This window comes from Panulirus ornatus, chromosome 17 (genome assembly GCF_036320965.1).
Source record: "Panulirus ornatus isolate Po-2019 chromosome 17, ASM3632096v1, whole genome shotgun sequence".
Classification (NCBI taxonomy): domain Eukaryota; kingdom Metazoa; phylum Arthropoda; class Malacostraca; order Decapoda; family Palinuridae; genus Panulirus; species Panulirus ornatus.
In genome coordinates, this window is record NC_092240.1 from 46785985 (window position 1) to 46809997 (window position 24013).

The 24013-nt window shown below is 41.2% G+C and overlaps 1 protein-coding gene across 1 annotated transcript in view; it reads right to left on the reverse strand.

Moving 5' to 3' along the window:
• Nucleotides 1–24013, reverse strand: part of csul (protein arginine N-methyltransferase 5) — a 106048-nt gene that overhangs the window by 30777 nt on the left and 51258 nt on the right. Inside the window, exons 6-8 of the mRNA XM_071672279.1 lie at nt 23326–23527; nt 9235–9443; nt 4854–5013 (exon numbers count right to left, since the gene is read on the reverse strand). Of these exons, the coding sequence (XP_071528380.1) occupies nt 4854–5013; nt 9235–9443; nt 23326–23527 (571 nt within the window). The remainder of the gene's footprint in view (nt 1–4853; nt 5014–9234; nt 9444–23325; nt 23528–24013) is intronic.

Genomic DNA, 24013 nt, shown 5'->3' on the forward strand with positions numbered 1-24013 from the left:
AGATGGCCAGAGAGCGTTATTGGATTACGTGTTAATTAACAGGCGCACGAAAGAGAGACTTTTGGATGTTAATGTGCTGAGAGGTGCAACTGGAGGGATCTCTGATCATTATCTTGTGGAGGCTAAGGTGAAGATTTGTATGGGTTTTCAGAAAAGAAGAGTGAATGTTGGGGTAAAGAGGGTGGTGAGAGTAAGTGAGCTTGGGAAGGAGACTTGTGTGAGGAAGTACCAGGAGAGACTGAGTACAGAATGGAAAAAGGTGAGAACAATGGAAGTAAGGGGAGTGGGGGAGGAATGGGATGTATTTAGGGAATCAGTGATGGATTGCGCAAAAGATGCTTGTGGCATGAGAAGAGTGGGAGGTGGGTTGATTAGAAAGGGTAGTGAGTGGTGGGATGAAGAAGTAAGATTATTAGTGAAAGAGAAGAGAGAGGCATTTGTACGATTTTTGCAGGAAAAAAATGCAGTTGAGTGGGAGACGTATAAAAGAAAGAGACAGGAGGTCAAGAGAAAGGTGCAAGAGGTGAAAAAAAGGGCAAATGAGAGTTGGGTTGAGAGAGTATCATTAAATTTTAGGGAGAATAAAAAGATGTTCTGGAAGGAGGTAAATAAAGTGCGTAAGACAAGGGAGCAAATGGGAACTTCAGTGAAGGGCGCAAATGGGGAGGTGATAACAAGTAGTGGTGATGTGAGAAGGAGATGGAGTGAGTATTTTGAAGGTTTGTTGAATGTGTTTGATGATAGAGTGGCAGATATAGGGTGTTTTGGTCAAGGTGGTGTGCAAAGTGAGAGGGTTAGGGAAAATGATTTGGTAAACAGAGAAGAGGTAGTAAAAGCTTTGCGGAAGATGAAAGCCGGCAAGGCAGCAGGTTTGGATGGTATTGCAGTGGAATTTATTAAAAAAGGGGGTGACTGTATTGTTGACTGGTTGGTAAGGTTATTCAATGTATGTATGACTCACGGTGAGGTGCCTGAGGATTGGCAGAATGCGTGCATAGTGCCATTGTACAAAGGCAAAGGGGATAAGAGTGAGTGCTCAAATTACAGAGGTATAAGTTTGTTGAGTATTCCTGGTAAATTATATGGGAGGGTATTGATTGAGAGGGTGAAGGCATGTACAGAGCATCAGATTGGGGAAGAGCAGTGTGGTTTCAGAAGTGGTAGAGGATGTGTGGATCAGGTGTTTGCTTTGAAGAATGTATGTGAGAAATACTTAGAAAAGCAAATGGATTTGTATGTAGCATTTATGGATCTGGAGAAGGCATATGATTAGAGTTGATAGAGATGCTCTGTGGAAGGTATTAAGAATATATGGTGAGGGAGGAAAGTTGTTAGAAGCAGTGAAAAGTTTTTATCGAGGATGTAAGGCATGTGTACGTGTAGGAAGAGAGGAAAGTGATTGGTTCTCAGTGAATGTAGGTTTGCGGCAGGGGTGTGTGATGTCTCCATGGTTGTTTAATTTGTTTATGGATGGGGTTGTTAGGGAGGTGAATGCAAGAGTTTTGGAAAGAGGGGCAAGTATGAAGTCTGTTGGGGATGAGAGAGCTTGGGAAGTGAGTCAGTTGTTGTTTGCTGATGATACAGCGCTGGTGGCTGATTCATGTGAGAAACTGCAGAAGCTGGTGACTGAGTTTGGTAAAGTGTGTGAAAGAAGAAAGTTAAGAGTAAATGTGAATAAGAGCAAGGTTATTAGGTACAGTAGGGTTGAGGGTCAAGTCAATTGGGAGGTGAGTTTGAATGGAGAAAAACTGGAGGAAGTGAAGTGTTTTAGATATCTGGGAGTGGATCTGGAAGCGGATGGAACCATGGAAGCGGAAGTGGATCATAGGGTGGGGGAGGGGGCGAAAATTCTGGGAGCCTTGAAAAATGTGTGGAAGTCGAGAACATTATCTCGGAAAGCAAAAATGGGTATGTTTGAAGGAATGGTGGTTCCAACAATTTTGTACGGTTGCGAGGCGTGGGCTATGGATAGAGTAGTGCGCAGGAGGATGGATGTGCTGGAAATGAGATGTTTGAGGACAATGTGTGGTGTGAGGTGGTTTGATCGAGTAAGTAACGTAAGGGTAAGAGAGATGTGTGGAAATAAAAAGAGCGTGGTTGAGAGAGCAGAAGAGGGTGTTTTGAAATGGTTTGGGCACATGGAGAGAATGAGTGAGGAAAGATTGACCAAGAGGATATATGTGTCGGAGGTGGAGGGAACGAGGAGAAGAGGGAGACCAAATTGGAGGTGGAAAGATGGAGTGAAAAAGATTTTGTGTGATCGGGGCCTGAACATGCAGGAGGGTGAAAGGAGGGTAAGGAATAGAGTGAATTGGAGCGATGTGGTATACCGGGGTTGACGTGCTGTCAGTAGATTGAATCGGGGCATGTGAAGCGTCTGGGGTAAACCATGGAAAGCTGTGTAGGTATTTATATTTGCGTGTGTGGACGTATGTATATACATGTGTATGGGGGTGGGTTGGGCCATTTCTTTCGTCTGTTTCCTTGCGCTACCTTGCAAACGCGGGAGACAGCGACAAAGCAAAAAAAAAAAAAAAAAAAAAAAAGAAAAAAAAAAATTAGAAACACACATAAAAGCAATAACACAAAAACTTAAGAAAATAAAATTTGTGTCGGAAGTCAATCCCAAACCATGTGATGAGTATTTCACACACGCCTTGCCATTCTGGGAAAATCTCACTATTGGTATCTATAGGCAAGTAGTGCACACATCTAAACATAATGCTCCAAGCAGAAAAACATTCAACATGGTGATATTCCACAGCATTGATGCACTCCCACGTTTATTTCAAACCTCTCAAGTCATACACCACTTACTCTCATACAAGAACAACCTCCACTTTGGGAAATCTAAACAGCATTCAGACAAATTCAATACACACCAATCAGAGTCAGTATTTCCCAGGGGGTTTCCTTTCAGTCTCGTCATATCACTTTTCTAAAGAGTAACAATGTCTTTTCCTGGCAAAAGAGACTCTTTTTCTCATTTCAGCTTTACTGATTTTCTACAAAAGAATGAGATAAAAGTGATATATTCCCGCAGTCCATGACCCTAAAGTAAAGTTCTGATCACAATAAGTTAGTTGGCTTTCACCTACAGAAAGCTCACATTAAAATAACACGTCTTATGAACAACTGTGACAGTAAAGCTAATACCAGCTACAATGAACAACTGTGACAGTAAAGCTAATACCATCTAAAGAGTTCAAAATGTTCCAGAAGGAATGTAATAGTATCCCCTAGAGTTATTACAAGCAAAATGTTAGTCACAAAATTCAACTGTAAAGGAGCTATGATTCATTGAAAAATTATTTTATTTTATCTATTACACTTTGTTACTGTCTCCTGCATTAGCGAGGTAGTGCAAGGAAACACGAAAGAATGGCCCAACCCACCCACATCGACATGTATATATATACACGTCCACACACGCAAATATACATACCTAAACATTTCAACGTATACATATATATACATACACAAACATATACATATATACACGTACATAATTCATACTTGCTGCCTTTATTCATTCCTGTCACACATGAAATGACAACTCCCTCTTCCCGCATGCGCGCGAGGTAGTGCTAGGAAAAGACAGCAAAGGCCCCATTCGTTCACACTCAGTCTCTAGCTGTCATGTATAATGCACCGAAACCACAGCTCCCTTTAAACATCCAGGCCCCACAAAACTTTCCATGGTTTACCCCAGATGCTTTACATGCCCTCGTTCAATCCATTGGCAGCACGTCGACCCCAGTATACCACATCGTTCCAATTCACTCTCTTCCCTGCATGCCTTTCACCCTCATGCATGTTCCGGCCCTGATCGCTCAAAATCTTTTTAACTCCATCTTTCCACTTCCAATTTGGTCTCCCACTTCTCCTCGTTCCCTCCACCTCTGACACATACATCCTCTGCGAAAATTCTATCTCTCTACATTACACATAAATATCTTTAGACCTTCATCAGAAAGGTAATGAATGAAACCATAATAAACCCATTGTCCTTAATATCATACCTTCATACCTAATAACATCATGCAAAATATTTACTTGAGAAATCTATCAGACTTTCATACAGTATCATATACTCAAAGCCATCACCAATTACTTGAACTAAGAAATGTGGACATGTTAAAATAATGAGTTTCATTACCAGGAAAAACTGGGTAACTTAAAAGTACGAAAACAAAGGAGGTAAAAAAGGAACATGTCATCAGAAACCGTTAGCAGAAACATGAGAAAATGTAATCTTTGATGAAAAGCGTACTCTTGAGAATAAGTTTCTAACAATTAATTTTAATCTAAGAGTGAATGATGTCAAAGAAAAGAAACACCTGTGGAATCATGAAAGAGTACCTCCCAAGAGCTGTGATATTTCTTAAATTAACCTCATATTTGCATTTTCTTATCCCTTTGATATGGGAAAAAGAATACTTCCCACGTATTCTCTGTGTGCCATAGAAGGTGGGAGGCTGGAAATCCTCCCCTCCAGTTTTTTACTTTTCCAAAAGAAGGAAAAAAGAATGGGCCAAGTGAAGAGTTTTCCTCTAAGGCTTAGTTTTGTTCTTGATGCTACCTCACTAATGCAGGAAATGGCAAATATGTTTTAAAGAAAATGTATTTTCTATGCACTTTCAGTGAACAATTAAGAAATGACACTATAATCAAATTTCTGTGCTACCAATGAGGGAGGCCAGCCTCACTTAAAAACTAGGGATCAGGTCATATCATAAACTTAGAAAGCCAAGGTCAAGAAAACATATCTAAAGACAGATATGCAAAAGTTCATTTTTCTGTGACTGAGAGCATGCAAACTACTAAAACAAAAGACTTAAACAATAAAATACCTGTTCACCCCAATCTTCATCCTGCTGCGCTTGTAATGTGACTACAGCATTGGGATTCTTCTCAACTGCATATACTTTGATTTTTCGTAGGGCACCCTTTGCAGCAGCCAAAGCTCTCCGCACAAGAGGACCACGACCCGCTCCTACTACCATCAGTATGCTTTATGCAAATAAAAGAAAAAAGTTTTGATAGAAGGCAATTCTTTCCATGCTGTGGACAAATGTGGGTACAATTGCTGATGTCCTGCTCCTTCCATAGTATTTCCAGTTGAAATAACTCTAAATGGCATTAGGATACAATCTCCAATATCCATTTACGAGTGTGTGCCAATCTGGACATGGTGCACTGAATAACAAAACTGTGTATAGTGTATACACATGAAAATTATGTCAATGAAATGTATTGAATATGTGATTCATATGAAGATTATATGAATAAGCAACATATAAAACTCTAAGGTATGTTGTGAAACACTTCATGTAATCATTGTTCATTGGGTATTACTTAACAAAGACTCATTAGAAGTGTAAAGTGTGTTGTTCTAAAATGATAACAAATACATGTGTGAGCTATGTAAAGTAAGCATGCTGGTGGCCAGGCACCAATGTAATGACAATCTATCATGTCAGCAGCAATACTGATGCCATCACATCACCAGCTGGAGGAAAAATTTAAATGTCTGTACTGCACCAAATACATTAAGTTTGCTTTTTTTCTTAACTTTCCTTGATATTTCCTACAAAGTGATACGACTGAAATATTTCTAAAATTTTCTGATAAATCTCCCTGCTGGGGTCCCCAAGATTTTTGGAGCTTCATTACTTAAGGCTGTGGTTTTCAATGTTTTTTCACAGATGGCACCTTAGTTATATATTTCATTCTGTGGCATGTATATTCAATTTTCTAACAGTATTGTTGTCTCAACAGCACATAATGAATGCTTCAAGAATTGAATTTTTCGATAAAACTGAATCTGTGAACAAAACCTGAGGAAAGTGATAAATTTCACAAGATACCTTATCAGAATAACAACTTCAATAAGAAAAAAGTTGCAAAAAGTTGTGTTGGGAAGTTTTTGTTTGAACTTTCACTATCAGTAATAATGAGAGGATGGCACGCACCTATAAACAAAGAAACCACTGTACAGCAGTTGCTATAATCAATATTATCAAAATTCAGTTGGTATGACATTGCGTGTGTACCAATATAAAAGAATAAACAATCAATTGCAAAAAAATCATATTTCTGCTGTAAATCATACATAACTTATGACTCCAGGGCAGTCATTCAAATCTGCCATCAGTGCTACATCATCAGCAAATGTTCTTGATGCTACCTCGCTAATGCAGGAAATGGCAAATATGTTTTAAAGAAAATGCATTTTCTATGCACTTTCAGACTGCATACTCCCCCCCTCTCTCCAAGACTCTTGCAATTACCTCCCCTACCACCCCATACATAAACAAATTGAACAAGCTTGGTAATATTGCACACCCCTGCCACAGACCAACCTTCACTTGGAACCATTCACTCTCCTCTCTTCTTAATCGTAGACATGCCTTACACCCAGGACAAAAACTTCTCACAGCTTCTGGCAGCTTTCCTCTAAAACTGAATATTCTTAAGACCTTCCACAAAGTACCTCTATCAACCCTATCATACACTTTCTCCAGATCTATAGATGCCACATACAAATCTATCTATTTCTCCAAGTATTTTTCACCCACATTCTTTACAGCAAACACATGATCCACACATCCTCTACTTCTGAAACCACACTGCTCCTCCACACTGATGTTCTGTACATGCCCTCACCATCTCAATCAATACCCTCTCATAAATCTTTCCAAATACACTTAAAAACTCATACATCTGCAGTTTACGCTCTCACCAGTTACCCTGCTTAACTAGAATGGTACTGTACATGCATTTTGTCAATCCTCAGGCAAAATACATACATTAAAAGCCTTGTTAATGGACTGAACCATGGCATGTAAAGTGTCTGGGTAAGCCACTGAAAAATCTTTGGAGTAAGGTTATGGATAGGAAGCTTTGGTTTCAGTGCATTACACATGAAAGCTACAAAATGGATGTGAGCGGACGTGGCCTTTCTTTGTCTGTTCTTGGTGCTACCTCGCTAATGTGGGAAACAATGATCAAGTATATGAAAATAAATAAATAATAGTGAATTGGAACAATGTGGTATACCAGGGTCGACACGCTGCCAATGGACTGAGCCAGGGCATGTGAAACATCTCGGGTGAACCAAGGAAAGGTCTGTGGGGCCTTAATGTGGATTTTGTGGTTTTGGTGCATTACTTGATCAGTTTTCCTTGTTAAAGAGGTTGTGCCAGGAACAGAGAAAGATAAGTCTACTCACACCCATTCTCTAGCTGTCATGTGCAATGCACCGAAACCACAGCCTCCTATCAGCAACCAGGCCCCACAGGCCTTTCCATAGGTATACCCCAGACACTCCACATGCTATGGTTTACTCCACTGATAGTATGATGACCCCAGTACACTAAATTGTTCTAATTCACTCTATCCCGTGCACACCTTTAATCCTCCTGCATGTCAAATCCCGATTGCTCAAAATAATTTTCACTCCATCTTTCCATCCAATATGGTCTCCCCCTTTCTCCTTGTTCCCTCCACTTCAAACACATATATCCTCTTTGTCAACCTTTCCTCACTCATTCTCTCCATACATCCACAACTTTTCAGCACATCCTCTTCAGCTCTCTCAATTACTCTCTTTTATTACCACACATCTTGCTTACCCTTTCATTACTTGATGAAAGCAACTCACACCATTTACTGTCTTCAAACATTTCATTTCCAGCACATCCAACTTCCTCTGCACAACCTTATCTGTAGCCCATGCCTCACATCCATTAAACATTGTTGGGACTACCAATCCTTCAAACATACCAATTTTTGCCCTCTCAGACAATGTTCCCTCTTTCCAAACATTCTTAAATGCTCCCAGAAACTTTGCCCCCTCCCCTACCCAATTACTCACTTCCATGGTTCCATTAATTGCTATGTCCACTCCCAGATATCTAAAACACTTAACTTCCTCCAATATTTCTCAATTAAAACACACCCTAACTAATCCGTCCCACAACCCTACTGAACCTAAGACCCGTACTTTTGTTCACATTCATAAATGTCACATGCAGATCCATCTGTTTTTCTAAGTAGATGGGACCATTCATGCATTCTGCCAACCCTTATCAACCAATCAACAACACAGTCATCCCCTTTCTTAATAAATTCAACTGCAATACCATCCACTCCAGCCACCTTGCCACATTTCATCTTATGCAAGGCTTTCACCACCTTTTCTCTCTTCTCCAACCACTCTCCATAACTCTCATCTTCTCACTTCATATACCATCCGACCCCAAAAACTTTACATATAACATCAAACACATTTATCAGTCCTTTAAAATACTCACTTCATCTCCTCCTCACTTCATCACTACTTGTTATCACTTTCCCTTTTACCCCCTTCCCCAATGTTCCCATTTGTTCTATTGTCATTCACACATTATTTAACTCCTTTGGAGTTTACAGATACTCGCTCACTCCAACTCTTATATGTCCTCTTTTTCAGCCTCTTATGACCTGTGCATCATCCCCAAAAACATTCAGGTAGAAATCCATACCTTAAGGCAAATTATTACAGAAGACCAAGAGAGATGGCCTAAGAAGTGAAACCTATGGCACTATGCTGGTCAACTCAACCCATTTGCAAATGGCTCCTCTGACATGTGCCCTATGCTCTCTCCATGTGAGATAATCTATTCATCAAAAAAGTTACCCCCATATTCCTGCTCAGTGATCCAGCTTCTTAATCAGCCTCTTATGTGGTATAGCATCAAATGCCTTCCGGCAGTCCAATACAGACAGTCCATCCAGTATGTGTGTGTGAGTAATGGCAAATTACCAATGAGGATATCTAGTTCATCACTAGTGAATTCTGTGCTGTCGAGCACAGGAGGTCAATGACACCATCTCTAAGGCAGTTTGTGACTGGCTGGAAGTGGGCCTGACATGAGCTACCTACCACTCACTACCAAAAATGAGTGGAGGGTAAAAAGGTGGGTTTGGCTAATGCTTCCTTATCAGAAACACTAATGCTTGGAAGGTTATAACCCTGCTTTTCCAAGACAAGATCCTAGAGAATCTCTCATGTTTGCAGGACAGACCACAGAGGAGCAAAAATCATACATCAACAATCTAAATTCCCGACTCATTTCTTATCACTTTTGACATCACTTGGTAACAGAAATGAAATAAATCTTTTTTGTTTGTAATGATTATCATTAGGAGACATAATGTACATTAAAATAAGTAATCACAACTACGTACATTTCTTTAGTATCTTTTTCTTCATCGGGAATCTTATCACAAATAGCCATATACATTGCTCGTTCGTACTCAGAATACTTGATGGGATCCTTTTCAAAAACTTCATATGTCTGCGACTCCAAATTGTCCATTAGAGGCTGCAATGGACACTGAAGGTAGTCTTCATATCCCCGAGCAAAGTCGGTTAGGGGATCTACCTCTAACTGTGCCTGGAAATAAAGAAATTTCAAATATAGTGTATATTCAAAATGTCAAGAAACATCAATAGTCCATATCAATATCACCTTTACCATATCTTAATCAAATGAATTTGTAACAAAAACACACACACACATTTTCTTTATCATACTTGATTGCCATTTTCCATGTTTGTGAGGTAGCATCAGGAACAGACGAAGAAAGGCCACATCTACTCACATCCATTCTCTAGTTGTCATGTATGACGTACTGAAACCACAGCTTCCTATCCACAAACTGGTCCCACACACCTTCCCATGGTATACCCGGACACTGTACATGCTCTGGTTGCAGGTAGCACCAGGGACAGATGAAGAAAGGCCATATGTTCTCACATCAATTCTCTAGTTATCATGTGTGATGCATTAAAACCATAGATCCCTATCCAAAATCAGACCCCACAAATCTTTCCATGGTCTACCATGGATGCTTCACATGCTTTAGTTCAGTCCAATGACAACATGTCGACCCCAGTACACCACATCATTCCAATTCACTATATCCCATGCATGCCTTATCACCCTCCTGCATCTTCAGGCTACGATTACTCAAACTCTTTTTCACTTCATCCTTCCATCTCCAATTTGGTCTCCCTGTTCTCCTTGTTCCCATCACTTCTGTTGCACCCATATCCTCTTTGATAACTCCCCCCCCCCTCTCTCTCTCTCTCTCTCTCTTCATATATCCAAACCATTTCAGCACACACTCTTCTGCTCCCTCTACCACACACCTCTCCCATCCTTCAACACACACAGTCCTCAAATATATCACTCCAACACAGCCACCCCCTCCCCACAGCCCCATGCCTCGAATCCATATATTGATGGGGTACCCATTTTTGCCCTCCCACATAATGTTCTCTCCCTCCACAGATTCTCACATTCTACAGCACTCCCAAAACATTAGCCCCCTTCCCACTCCATGAGACACCTACACTTCCATGGCTCCATTTGCTGCTACATCCTCTCCCAGGTATCTAAAACACCTTACTTAAGTATATACATATAAATAAATTTTCTTTTCTTTTACACATAATCGCTGTTTCCCTGCATCAAGGAGGTAGCACCAGGAAACGAAGAATGGCCCACCCCCTCATTTACATGTATATATATAAATGCCCATATACTTACACATACACAGACATATACATACATACACATATACATATTCTTACTTCCTTACCTTCATCCATTCCTGTAGCTACCCTACCCCATGGGAAACAGCATCGCTGCCCCTGCTCCAGTGAGGTAGCACCAGGAAAACAGACAAAAACGGCCATATCCATTCACACTCAGTCTCTAGCTGTCATGTGTAATGCACTGAAAACCACACCTGCCTATCTACATCCAGGCCCCACAGACCTTTCCATGGTTTACTGCAGACGTTTCACATGAACTGATTCAGTCCAGTGACAGCACGTCAACCCCAGTATACCACGTCATTCCAATTCACTCTATTCTATACAAATATATTAACTTTTTCCACACATATTCACCATTTCCTGCATTAGTAAGGTAGCGTTACGAACAGAGGACTGAGATGTATAAAAGAAAGCAGTAGGAGGTCAAGAGAAAGGTGCAAGGGTTGACCAAGAGGGCAAATGAGAGTTGGGTTGAGAGAGTACCATTTAATTTTAGGGAGAATAAAAAAATCTTTTGGAAGGAGGTAATGTACGTAGGACAAGAGAACAAATGGGAACATCAGTGAAGGGGGAATTGGGGAGGTAATAATAGGTAGTGATGAAGTGAGTATTTTGAAGGTTTGTTGAATGTGTTTGATGATAGAGTGGCAGATACTGGGTGTTTTGGTCGGGGTGGTCTGCAAAATGAGAGGGTAAGAGGGAATGGTTTGGTAAACAGAGAAGAGGCAGTGAAAGCTTTGTGGAAGATGAAATCAAGCAAGGTTGCAGGTTTGGATGGTACTGCAGAGAAATCTATTAAAAAATAGGGTTCCTTTGTTGATTGGTTGGTAAGGATATTCAATATATGTATGGACCACAGTGAAGTGCCTGAGGATTGGTGGAATGCATGCATAGTGCTATTGTACAAAGGTAAAGGGGATAAAGATGAGTGTTCAAACTACAGAGGCATAAGTTTGTTGAGTATTCTGGGGAATTATATAGAAGAGTATTGATTGAGAGGGTGAAGGCATGTACAGAGCATCGGACTGCTCTCCTGCTTCTCCTTGTTCCCTCTAACTCTGACATATATATCCTCTTTGTCAATCTTTCCTCACTCATTCTCTCCACATGTCCAAACCATTTCAACACACCCTCTTCTGCTCTCACAACCACACATTTCATCTCCACACATCTCTCTTACCCTTACATTACTTACTCGATCAAACCACCTCACACCACATACTGTCCTCAAACATTTCATTTCCAACACACCTACCATCCTCTGTACAGCCCTATCTATAGCCCATGCCTTACAACCATATAAAATTTTTGGAACTACTATTCCTTCAAACAAGCCCATTTTTGCTCTCCGAAATAACATTCTCTCCTTCCACACATTCTTCAGCGCTCCTAGAACCTTCGTCTCCTGCCCTGCTTCCATGGTACGATCCGCTGCTTAGTCCACTCCCAGATATCTAAAACACTTCACTTCCTCTAATTTTTCTCCATTCAAACTTACATCCCAATTAACTTGTCCCTCAACCCTACTGAACCTAATAAAGTTGTACTTATCCACATTTACTCTCAACTTTCTCCTTTCACACACTTTTCCAAACCCAGTCACCAACTTCTGCAGTTTCTCACATGAATCAGCCACTAGAGCTGTATCATTGGCAAACAGCAACTGGCTTACTTCCCAAGCCCTCTCATTCACAACAGACTGCATACTCACCCCTCTCTGTGAAACTCTTGCATTTACCTCCCTAACCACCCCATCCATAAACAAATCAAACAACCATGGGGACATCACACTCCCCTGCCACAGACTGACATTTACTGAGAGCCAATCACTCTCCTCTCTTCCTACTCATACACATGCCTTACATCCTTGGTAAAAACTTTTCACTGCTTCTAGCAACTTACCTCCCACACCATATACTCTTACAACTTTCCATAAAGCAACTCTATCAACCCTATCATATGCCTTCTCCAGATCCATACAAGCTACATACAAATCCATAATTTTTTCTAAGTACTTCTCACATACATTATACTTGTATCATACTGTTATCCACATTAGCAAGGTAGCGTCAAGAAACAGAAGAAGAAAGATGCATCCACTCAACTCTGTCTATCTTTATCTCTGACACCCATTTCCTTTGGACACTCCCATCAAGGGGTGGCCATGGCAAAGGTCTCAACTTATCCCTGTCCTTACAGGCCTCCCTTACGTACACCATTCCATTCTCTCCCTCTAGCATTTTCCCACCCTATTTGACTATGTTGCAGGTTGTATTCCTCTTACACTTACCCCTTTAATTGTACTATCATACACTCTCCTTGTAAACTCCAAGTCTTGCTTTCTTTCCATATGCCCAAAGCACTTTAAAGTATTATGATTCACCCACTCTACTACTCCACAATTCATTCCCTTTGCATTTCCTGCCATACCACACCTTTCATACACCCCTTCATTTCTTTCTTCATTCCATCTAGTTACACCACATGCTCTTCTCATATAACTCATTTTCTCAGCCTGGATTACTGACCTCTGCGATTCATTCCATGTCCATGTTTCAGCTACACAGGCCAGGGTTGGGAGGACTATGCTGTCCCTTTATCCTTTCCTCACTCCATACTTACACCTCTACCCTCTTCATTATTATATCCAGGGACCCAAGGACTCTTCTACCTTTATCTTTCCTTCTATATCACCAAATTTATACAAGACAGCTTCTTTTTTATATTATAAATACTCAAATTCTCTCACCTCTTCCAGTCTTTCTCTTCCTGTATCCAAAACACTGCTTAGTACACGTTTTTCATTCACTCTACATGGTTTTACAAAATCTATAAACCTGATCCCCTACTTACGACCTATGCGACCTCCGACCAGCTGTTCATAAGACAGCAAATATTATTCTTTTATTATACTTAATCACTGTTTCCCGCATCATATACACACACACACATATATATTATCATTATCATTATTTTGCTCTGTCGCTGTCTCCCGCACCTGCGAGGTAGCACAAGGAAACAGACAAAAGAAATGGCCCAACCCACCCCCACACACATGCACACACACACACGTCCACACACACAAACATACACACCCACACATCCCAACATACACATATATATACACACACAGACACAAACATATACACACATGCACACAATTCACACTGTCTGCCCCTACTCACCCCCATCAACACCTAGCCACACATGGAAACACACCCCCCCCCCCATGTGCGCGAGGCAGCGCCAGGAAAAGACAACAAAGGCCCCATTCGCTCACACTCAGTCTCCAGCTGTCACGCAATAATGCCCGAAACCACAGCTCCCTTTCCAGATCCAGGCCCCACAGAACTTTCCATGGTTTACCACAGACGCTTCACATGCCCTGGTTCAATCCATTGACAGCATGTCAACTCCGGTATACCACATCGTTCCAATTCACTCTATTCCTCGTACGCCTTTCACCCTCCAATACGTTCAGGCCCCAATCCCTCAAAATCTTTTTCACTCCATCCTTCCAACTCTAATTTGGTCTCCCACTTCTCCTCGTTCCCTCCACCTCTGACACATATACCCTCTTTGTCAATCTTTCCTCACTCATTCTCTCCATGTGACCAAACCATTTCAAAACACCCTCTTCTGCTCTCTAAACCACACTCATTTTATTACCATACATCTCTCTTACCCTTTCATTACTTATTCGATCAAACCACCTCACACCACATATTGTCCTCAAACATCTCATTTCCAGCACATCCACCCTCCTCCACACAGCCCTATATACAGCCCATGCCTCGCAACCAAATAACATCGTTGAAACCACTATTCCTTCAAACATACCCATTTTTGCTCTTCAAGATGACGTTCTCACCTTCCACACATTCTTCAAGGCTCCCAGAACCTTCGCCCCCTCCCCCATCCTGACTCACTTCTGCTTCCATGGTTCCATCCGCTGCTGAACCCACTCCCAGATATCTAAAACACTTCACTTCCTCCAGTTTTTCTTCATTCAAACTCACCTCTCAATTTACTTGTCCCTCAATCCTACCGAGCCTAATAACCTTGCTCTTATTTACATTTACTCTCAGCTTTCTTCTTTCACATGCTTATCAAAATCAGTCACCAACTTCTGCAGTTTCTCACTCGAATTGGCCCCCAGTGCTGCATCATCAGCGAACAACAACTGATTCACTTCCCAAGCCCTCTCATCCACAACAAACTGCATACCTGCCCCTCTCTCCAAAACTCTTGCATTCACCTCCATAACAACCCCATCCATAAACAAATTAAACAACCATGGAGACATCACACACCCCTGCCACAAACCAACATTCACAGGGAACCAATCACTTTCCTATCTTCCTACCCGTATACATTACATCCTTGATAAAAAGTTGTCACTGCTTCTAGCAACTTACCTCCCAAACTATATACTCTTAATACCTTCCAAAGAGCATCTCTATCAACTCTATCATATGCCTTCTCCAGATCCATAAATGCTACATACAAATCCATGTGTTTTTCTAAGTATTTCTTACACACATTCTTCAAAGCAAACACCTGATCCACACATCCTCTACCCTCTCAATCAATGCCCTCCCATATAATTTCCCAGGAATATTCAACAAACTTATACCTATTATGAGTAAAAAAAAAATAAAAATGATGAAATATGAACTGAAGAACCTTAAACAAAAGGTAAAAAGAAAGTAAAAAATCATATAATAAAGCTGGTTAATAAAAAATCAGATAATAACAACAGAAACTGAGTAGGATAAAAGAATGCTGTACAGGTATACGAATTCTACATGCCATGCTGACATGCGTTTGATTTATGTCCATGTGAAGATACAACCACTGGATCAGAAAAGAACTTGAACGTATGTTCCGGAGGAGTGCACTTTCATTCTGTTTCCTTTCAAATACCATTACTTTACTTTTACTTGCATTTACCTTGAATTGCTCTACTTACACACATCATATAACATACTTAAAGCCTTCTGCAACTCCTCTTCACTCTCAGCAAACAACACAGTATCATCTGCAAACAGGTTTGACACTAACCACCACATATCATGACCACACTCCATCTCTGCACCACTTTTCCCTAGTTTTGCTTTCATCTCTCTTATCACTCCATCCATAAATGCATATTAAAAGCCATGGTGACATCACACAGCTCTGCCTATCACCTAAATGTATACTGAAACTTTTGCTCAACTCTCCATCCAGTCTCACACATGTATTTGCTACTCTATAGAAGGCTGTCACACATCCCAACAGTTGTCCCCCGAATCCTCAACACATCCCGTGAAGCATTCCACTCAACTCTGTCATGCACTTTCTCCAGAACTATAAAAGCTGCATACAACTTCTTACTTTTTGCTAATTACTCTTCCACAGTCATCTTTACCACAAAAATTTGATGCACACATCCCCTTAATCTAAAACCCCCTTGCTCTTCACTTATTCTGCATTCAGTCACTTCCATTACTCTATCAATCAACAATCTTGCATACACTTTCATTGGTGCACCTTACAGACTTATTCCCCTATAAGTGCTACACTCATCCTTAGCACCTTTACCTCTGAATAAAGGAACAATAATAGCTTTCACCAAATCCTCGGGCACAACCTTCTGTTTCCATGCTAAATTACACATATATCTGATGCATCCACTCCATCACACTTCCTCCTCCATACTACAGCATATCAGCCATAATCCCATCCACTTAAGGTGCCTTTCCTACCTTCAGCCTCATTATTGTACTCTTATTTCCCTTTTTCACTACAGGCCCTTGCACTTGTATCCCCTTCCTTCTATCCTCTATGCCCATGCATGCAACAACCACTGCTTCCCCCTTCTCTCACATTCATCAGTTCTTCAAAATACTCCTTCCATCTTCCTTTCATTTCCTCCTTTTGACTCAGCTACTCCCATTACTTACTGCTCACATGAACATTTCCACTCTTACATCCACCTCTTTCCTTTTTCACTTCCTTTCAGTACAGTTTCTCATTATCCCCAAAATTTTCACTAAACTTTCTTCCCAAATCTACAGCTAACTTTCTTTACTTTCCTCAATCAATTTCTTAACATTCCACTTACATATTCTATATTCTTCCCTCCCCACTCCTTTGCTGAACTTCCATTGGTACATTCCTAATGAGCAATCTACCATAAGCCTTCTTCTCTTCCACATCATATCTATTCTCTTCCGTCCACCGTGCATTGCCCTTTTTACTCTTATATCCCATGAACTTGTATCCAACTACTAATTCTAAAACCTTTAATAGTATTTCTCTAAATATGTTAAACACTTCATTCACACATAACTGCATCCCTACATTTACTTCATTTCCATCTAAGCTTTGTTATCCTTTCAGACTCCTTCCTGCATTTTTTCTGGTTCATCTTCTCACTTGCCAACACGTTTACCTCTCCATTCTTCCTCCCATCACACCTCCACCTCACCCTGATCCTCATCTCCAAAAGAAACACGAAATGGCTTGAGTCTCCAAAGAATCCTCTCACAACTTTAGCATCTAGCACGACCTTTCTCAATCTCATTCACTGCCACTAGTCAATCAAAGCCTTCTGCTCTTCTCTTCCATCATTCCTCATCCACGTATATCTGTGGACCATTTTGTGGTGAAAAAAGGTGTTTGCAAGAAATAAACCCCTATTAGCACAAATATCCACAACATAACTTCCATTCTCACTTACTCCAGGCACTTCCTATTACCCATCTATCTCTCCAATTTCATCACACCCCACTTTCGCATTCATATCACCCAATACAACCACGTTTCTCTCATTCTCAAACAGTTTATATGGTCATTCAAATTTCTCTCGAAAATCTTCATTTCATCCTTACCTTGTACAGTCTTCATATTCACAAGCACATATACACGTACCCATGCATACTTCACAATCCCAGTCTTTCCTTTCATCCACACTATTCTTCATCCATTCCATCCATGCTCTGTAACATCCTCTCACACTCTCAGTGCTAGCAGGATTGCACATCCTTCTTTCACTATTCCCCAATCATTTTCACTCATTTCAATCCATACTAATCCTCATTCGATGCCCTCCCATTACTTACATGCACCATTTCTGCTTTCACTCCATACATTCTGCCCAAGGATATGGGTTTCCCCAATCCTCAGCACATCTAAGCAACGACTTTTGAACTTCACCACTTCACCAGTCATCCCATTTACATTTAGACCCATCGCCCTTAATCGCTCGTCTCTTTTACTCCTCAGCATAACTGTCAAGTTGCACTCCTCTGACCAAGGTAGCTGTCTTTTCTTTCTACTTCACCTATACATGGACTGCTGCCATTCTGTCCACAAACATACAATATATCTCCACCTGTCACACACAAAACTTGACAACTCTTAACTCACACAGCTCATTCTTTGCAATTCTAGATTTTCCTGTGGTGAAAGCTATGTGCTAGCCCAGCCTTTCAGCAAAACAGTAAGAGCAATACATAGAAGCAGAAGGTAAAAACATTTAGGTAGGACTGTTAGGTAGAAAGGTAGAAGTAATAGGCAGGAACTTTTGGTAGAAGTAGTCAGTAGGAACATTAGGTAGGAGCCTCTGCAAACACCATGCTAGACAGGCCCTCTGCCACTGGCCTTTTAAGGGTGAGGCACTAAAGGCTACGGAGAGGCTCTAGAGTTCATTCGTTATGGAGACTATTGCCATGGCCACCCCAATGAGGGAGTTCCTGATGGGAACAGGCATCAGAGATATAGATTGATAGCATAACTGGTAGACTCCAGTGCCACTTCTTAGCCTTTTGTGCCTCACCCTTAACAGGCAACTGAAAGAGGGCAACTCCAGCAGTGTTTCCAGAATCGGAAGCTCCAAAATCATCCAAAAACTAAAATGTCCTAGCACACCTCAGGTGTTTGTCTAAATCTAAAAGGATTGCCCTAATGGACCTAGGCAATGCCTCCCCTTTCAGTTCCTTCCCTAAGGGGTGTATCAATGAGGTCACCATGAGAAGAGACTTAGTTATTCTAGAAAGACTAAAGTATCTCCTTGAGGTACTGAAACTTGACAACTTTCCCCAGTTTTGAGATTTACACTTTTTACAGTAGAAGCACTTCCTAACCTCATTGGTTCCAATACTGGCACTGCCCAGTAAACATATTCACATATATACATACATGCCCCTACACCTACATACATACATACATACATAAGTAATGTATTATTCTTTATTTTGCTTTGTCGCTGTCTCCCGCGATAGCGAGGTAGCACAAGGAAACAGATGAAAGAATGGCCCAACCCACCCACATACACATGTATATACATACACGTAGACACACGCAAATATACATACCTATACATCTCAATGTATACATATATATACACACACAGACATATACATATATACACATGTACATAATTCATAATGTCTGCCTTTATTCATTCTCATCACCACCTCGCCACACATGGAATAAGAACCCCCTCCCCCTCATGTGTACGAGGTAGCACTAGGAAAGACAACAAAGGCCACTTTCGCTCACACTCAGTCTCTAGCTGTCATGTAATAATGCACCGAAACCACAGCTCCCTTTCCACATCCAAGCTCCACAGAGCTTTCCATGGTTTACCCCAGACACTTCACATGCCCTGATTCAATCCACTGACAGCATGTCGACCCCGGTATACCAAATTGTTCCAATTCACTCTATTCCTTGCACGCCTTTCACCCTCCTGCATGTTCAGGCCCCGATCACTCAAAATCTTTTTCACTCCATCTTTCCACCTCCAATTTGGTCTCCCACTTCTCCTCGTTCCCTCCACCTCTGACACATATATCCTCTTGGTCAATCTTTCCTCACTCATTCTCTCCATGTGACCAAACCATTTCAAAACACCCTCTTCTGCTCTCTCAACCATACTCTTTTTGTTACCACACATCTCTCTTACCCTATCATTACTTACTCGATCAAACCACCTCACACCACATATTGTTCTCAAACATCTCATTTCCTGCACATCCACCCTCCTGCGCACAACTCTATCCGTAGCCCACGCCTCGCAACCCTACAACATTGTTGGAACCACTATTCCTTCAAACATACCCATTTTTGCTTTCCGAGATAATGTTCTTGACTTCCACACATTCCTCAAGGCTCCCAGGATTTTCGCCCCCTCCCCCACCTTATGATTCACTTCTGCTTCCATGGTTCCATCCGCTGCCAAATCCACTCCCAGATATCTAAAACACTTCACTTCCTCCAGTTTTTCTCCATTCAAACTTACCTCCCAATTGCCTTAACCCTCAACCCTACTGTACCTAACAACCTTGCTCTTATTCCCATTTACTCTCAACTTTCTTCTTTCAAACACTTTGCCAAACTCAGTCACCAGCTTCTGCAGTTTCTCACATGAATCAGCCACCAGCGCTGTGTCATCAGCGAACAACAACTGACTCACTTCCCAAGCTCTCTCATCCACAACAGACTGCATACTTGCCCCTCTTTCCAAAACTCTTGCATTCACCTTCCTAACAACCCCATCCATAAACAAATTAAACAACCATGGAGACATCACACACCCCTGCCGCAAACCTACATTTACTGAGAACCAATCACTTTCCTCTCTTCCTACACGTACACATGCCTTATTTAGATATTCATTTTGCTTTGTTGCTGTCTCCCGCGTTAGCAAGGTAGCACAAGGAAACAGACGAAAGAATGGCCCAACCCACCCACATACACATGTATATGCATACACATCCACACACGCAAATATACATACCTATACATCTCAACATATACATATATATACACACACATACATATACATGTATACACATGCACATAATTGATAGTCTGCCTTTATTCATTCCCATCGCCATCCCGCCACACATGAAAATAACCACCCCTCCCCCTAAATGTGCGTGAGGTAGCGCTAGGAAAAGACAACAAAGGCCACTTTCGTTCACATTCAGTCTCTAGCTGTCATGTAATAATGTACCGAAACCACAGCTCCCTTTCCACATCCAGGCCCCACAGAACTTTCCATGGTTTACCCCAGACACTTCACATGCCCTGATTCAATCCATTGACAGCACGTCCACCCCGGTATACCACATTGTTCCAATTCACTCTATTCCTTGCACGCCTTTCACCCTCCTGCATGTTCAGGCCCCGATCACACGAAATCTTTTTCACTCCATCTTTCCACCTCCAGTTTGATCTCCCACTTCTCCTCGTTCCCTCCACCTCTGACACATATATCCTCTTGGTCAATCTTTCCTCACTCATTCTCTCCATATGACCAAACCTTTTCAAAACACCCTCTTCTGCTCTCTCAACCACACTCTTTTTATTACCACACATCTCTCTTACCCTATTATTACTTACTCGATCAAACCACCTCACACCACATATTGTCCTCAAACATCTCATTTCCAGCACATCCACCCTCCTCCGCAAAACTCTATCCATAGCCCATGCCTCACATCCATATAACATTGTTGGAACCACTATTCCTTCAAACATATCCATTTTTGCTTTCCGAGATAATGTTCTCGACTTCCACACATTCTTCAAAGCTCCCAGAACTTTTGCCCTCTGCCCAACCCTATGATTCACTTTCGCTTCCATGGTTCCATCCGCTGCCAAATCCACTCCCAAATATCTAAAACACTTCACTTCCTCCAGCTTTTCTCCATTCAAACTTACCTCCCAACTGATTTGTCCCTTAACCCTACTTACCTCCCAATTGACTTGTCCCTCAACCCTACTGTACCTAATAACCTTGCTCATATTAACATTTACTCTCAGCTTTTTTCTTTCACACACTTTACCAAACTCAGTCACCAGCTTCTGCAGTTTCTCACACCAGCGCTGTATCATGTGAACAACAACTGACTCACTTTCCAAGCTCTCTCATCCATAACAGACTGCATACTTGCCCCTCTTTCCAAAACTCTTGCATTCACCTCCCTAACAACCCCATCCATAAACAAATTAAACAACCATGGAGACATCACACACCCCTGCCACAAATGTACATTCACTGAGAACCAATCACTTTCCTCTCTTCCTACACGTACACATGCCTTACATCCTTGATAAAAACTTTTCACTACTTCTAACAACTTGCCTCCCACACCATATATTCTTAATACCTTCCACAGAGCATCTCTATCAACTCTATCATATGCCTTCTCCAGATCCATAAATGCTACACACAAATCCATTTGCTTTTCTAAGTATTTCTCACATACATTCTTCAAAGCAAACACCTGATCTACATATCCTCTACCACTTCTGAAACCACACTGCTCTTCCCCAATCTGATGTTCTGTACATGCCTTCACCTTCTCAATCAATACCCTCCCATATAATTTCCCAGGAATACTCAACAAACTTATACCTCTGTAATTTGAGCACTCACTTTTATCCCCTTTGCCTTTGTACAATGGCACTATGCAAGCATTCTGCCAATCCTCAGGCACCTCACCATGAGTCACACATACATTAAATAACCTCACCAACCAGTCAATAATACAGTCACCCCCTTTTTTAATAAAATCCACTGCAATACCATCCACTCCCACTGCCTTCCCGGCTTTCATCTTCTGCAAAGCTTTTACAACCTCTTCTCTGTTTACCAAATCATTGTCCCTAACCCTCTCAGTCTGCACACCACCTCGACCAAAACACCCTATATCTGCCACTCTATCATCAAACACATTCCTCAAACCTTCAAAATACTCACTCCATCTCCATCTCACATCACCACTACTCGTTATCACCTCCCCATTAGCCCCCTACACTAAAGTTCCTATTTGTTCCCTTGTCTTATGCACTTTGTTTTCCTCCTTCCAAAACATCTTTTTACTCTCCCTAAAATTTAATGATACTCTCTCACCCCAACTCTCATTTGCCTTTTTTTTTTGCCTCCTGCACCTTTCTCTTGACCTCCTGCCTCTTTCTTTAATACATCTCCCACTCATTTGCATTATTTCCCTGCAAAAATCATCCAAACGCCTCTCTCTCCTCTTTCACTAATAATCTTACTTCTTCATTCCACCACACACTACCCTTTCTAATCTGCCCACCTCCCAAGCTTCTCATGCCACAAGCATCTTTTGCGCAAGCCATCACTGCTTCTCTAAATACATCCCATTCCTCCCCCACTCCCCTTACATCCTTTGCTCTCACCTTTTTCCATTCTGTACTCAGTCTCTCCTGGTACTTCCTCACACAAGTCTCCTTCCAAGGCTCACTTACTCTCACTACTCTGTTCACCCCAACATTCTCTCTTCTTTTCTGAAAACCTCTACAAATCTTCACCTTCGCCTCCACAAGATAATGATCAGACATCCTTCCAGTTGCACCTCTCAGCACATTAACATCCAAAAGTCTTTCTTTCCCACGCCTATCAATTAACATGTAATCCAATAACGCTCTCTGGCCATCTCTCCTACTTACATAAACATACTTAAGTATATACACAACAACATATTCATACTTGCTCGCCTTCATCCATTCCCTACGCCACCCTACCCCACAGGAAATGGTACAAAACACATGAAGGAAAGGAAAAATATAACATATACATTCTCTTCTCCTCCCCCACACCCTTCCTGTAAGTGGAACAAGTTTAATGACAGCATAAGAAAATCATGCAAATAGATATGTGGAACAAAAATCTAACTTAGAAGTACCCTAATTGTGTGCTCAAGATACTGCTGATACAACTTGTAGTGTTGGTGTCTGAGTGGTCCCGAGATGACAAACTGAGCATGGAGCTTAAATAGTCCCTTTACAAGTAGTTGGTGGGCACGAGAGAGGACAGGAAACCCTTTCTTGTTGGTTAACCAAATGGATGTGGGCAGAATAACACTTCTCACTGGTTCCCCCAACCACCTAAAAATAAAAATAAAAATAAAGTAAAGAAGGCATAATCATTGTGTCTGCATTATATGTTTTCTAAGATAATGTTGGATAAATTTCATTTATGTTCTTCTTCATATGGCTAGAATAACTGCCAATGAAACAATGATTTAACGATTCAGTAGCAACACAGCATTATCTGGATATGGCAACAGTGATAACCTCCACTCTTTTTGTACATGGTTAAATATCAAATGACAAGCACTCCATCTCACTTAATGTTCAAAAAAATAATACAATGAATAACCATAGTAACATCACACAATCTTGATGCAATCCTACTTATTTCACATCACTTTCTCATACCACTATTTACTCTCACACATGCACTACTTCCATTAACAATGTTCAGAGGTTTTCCAAGCTTACCATACAGAATCAGTGCTTCTGAAAGTGTTTTCTGATTTCATTATAATGTACCTTTTTCAAGTCCATTAATGTTACATTCATCTTTTTTCT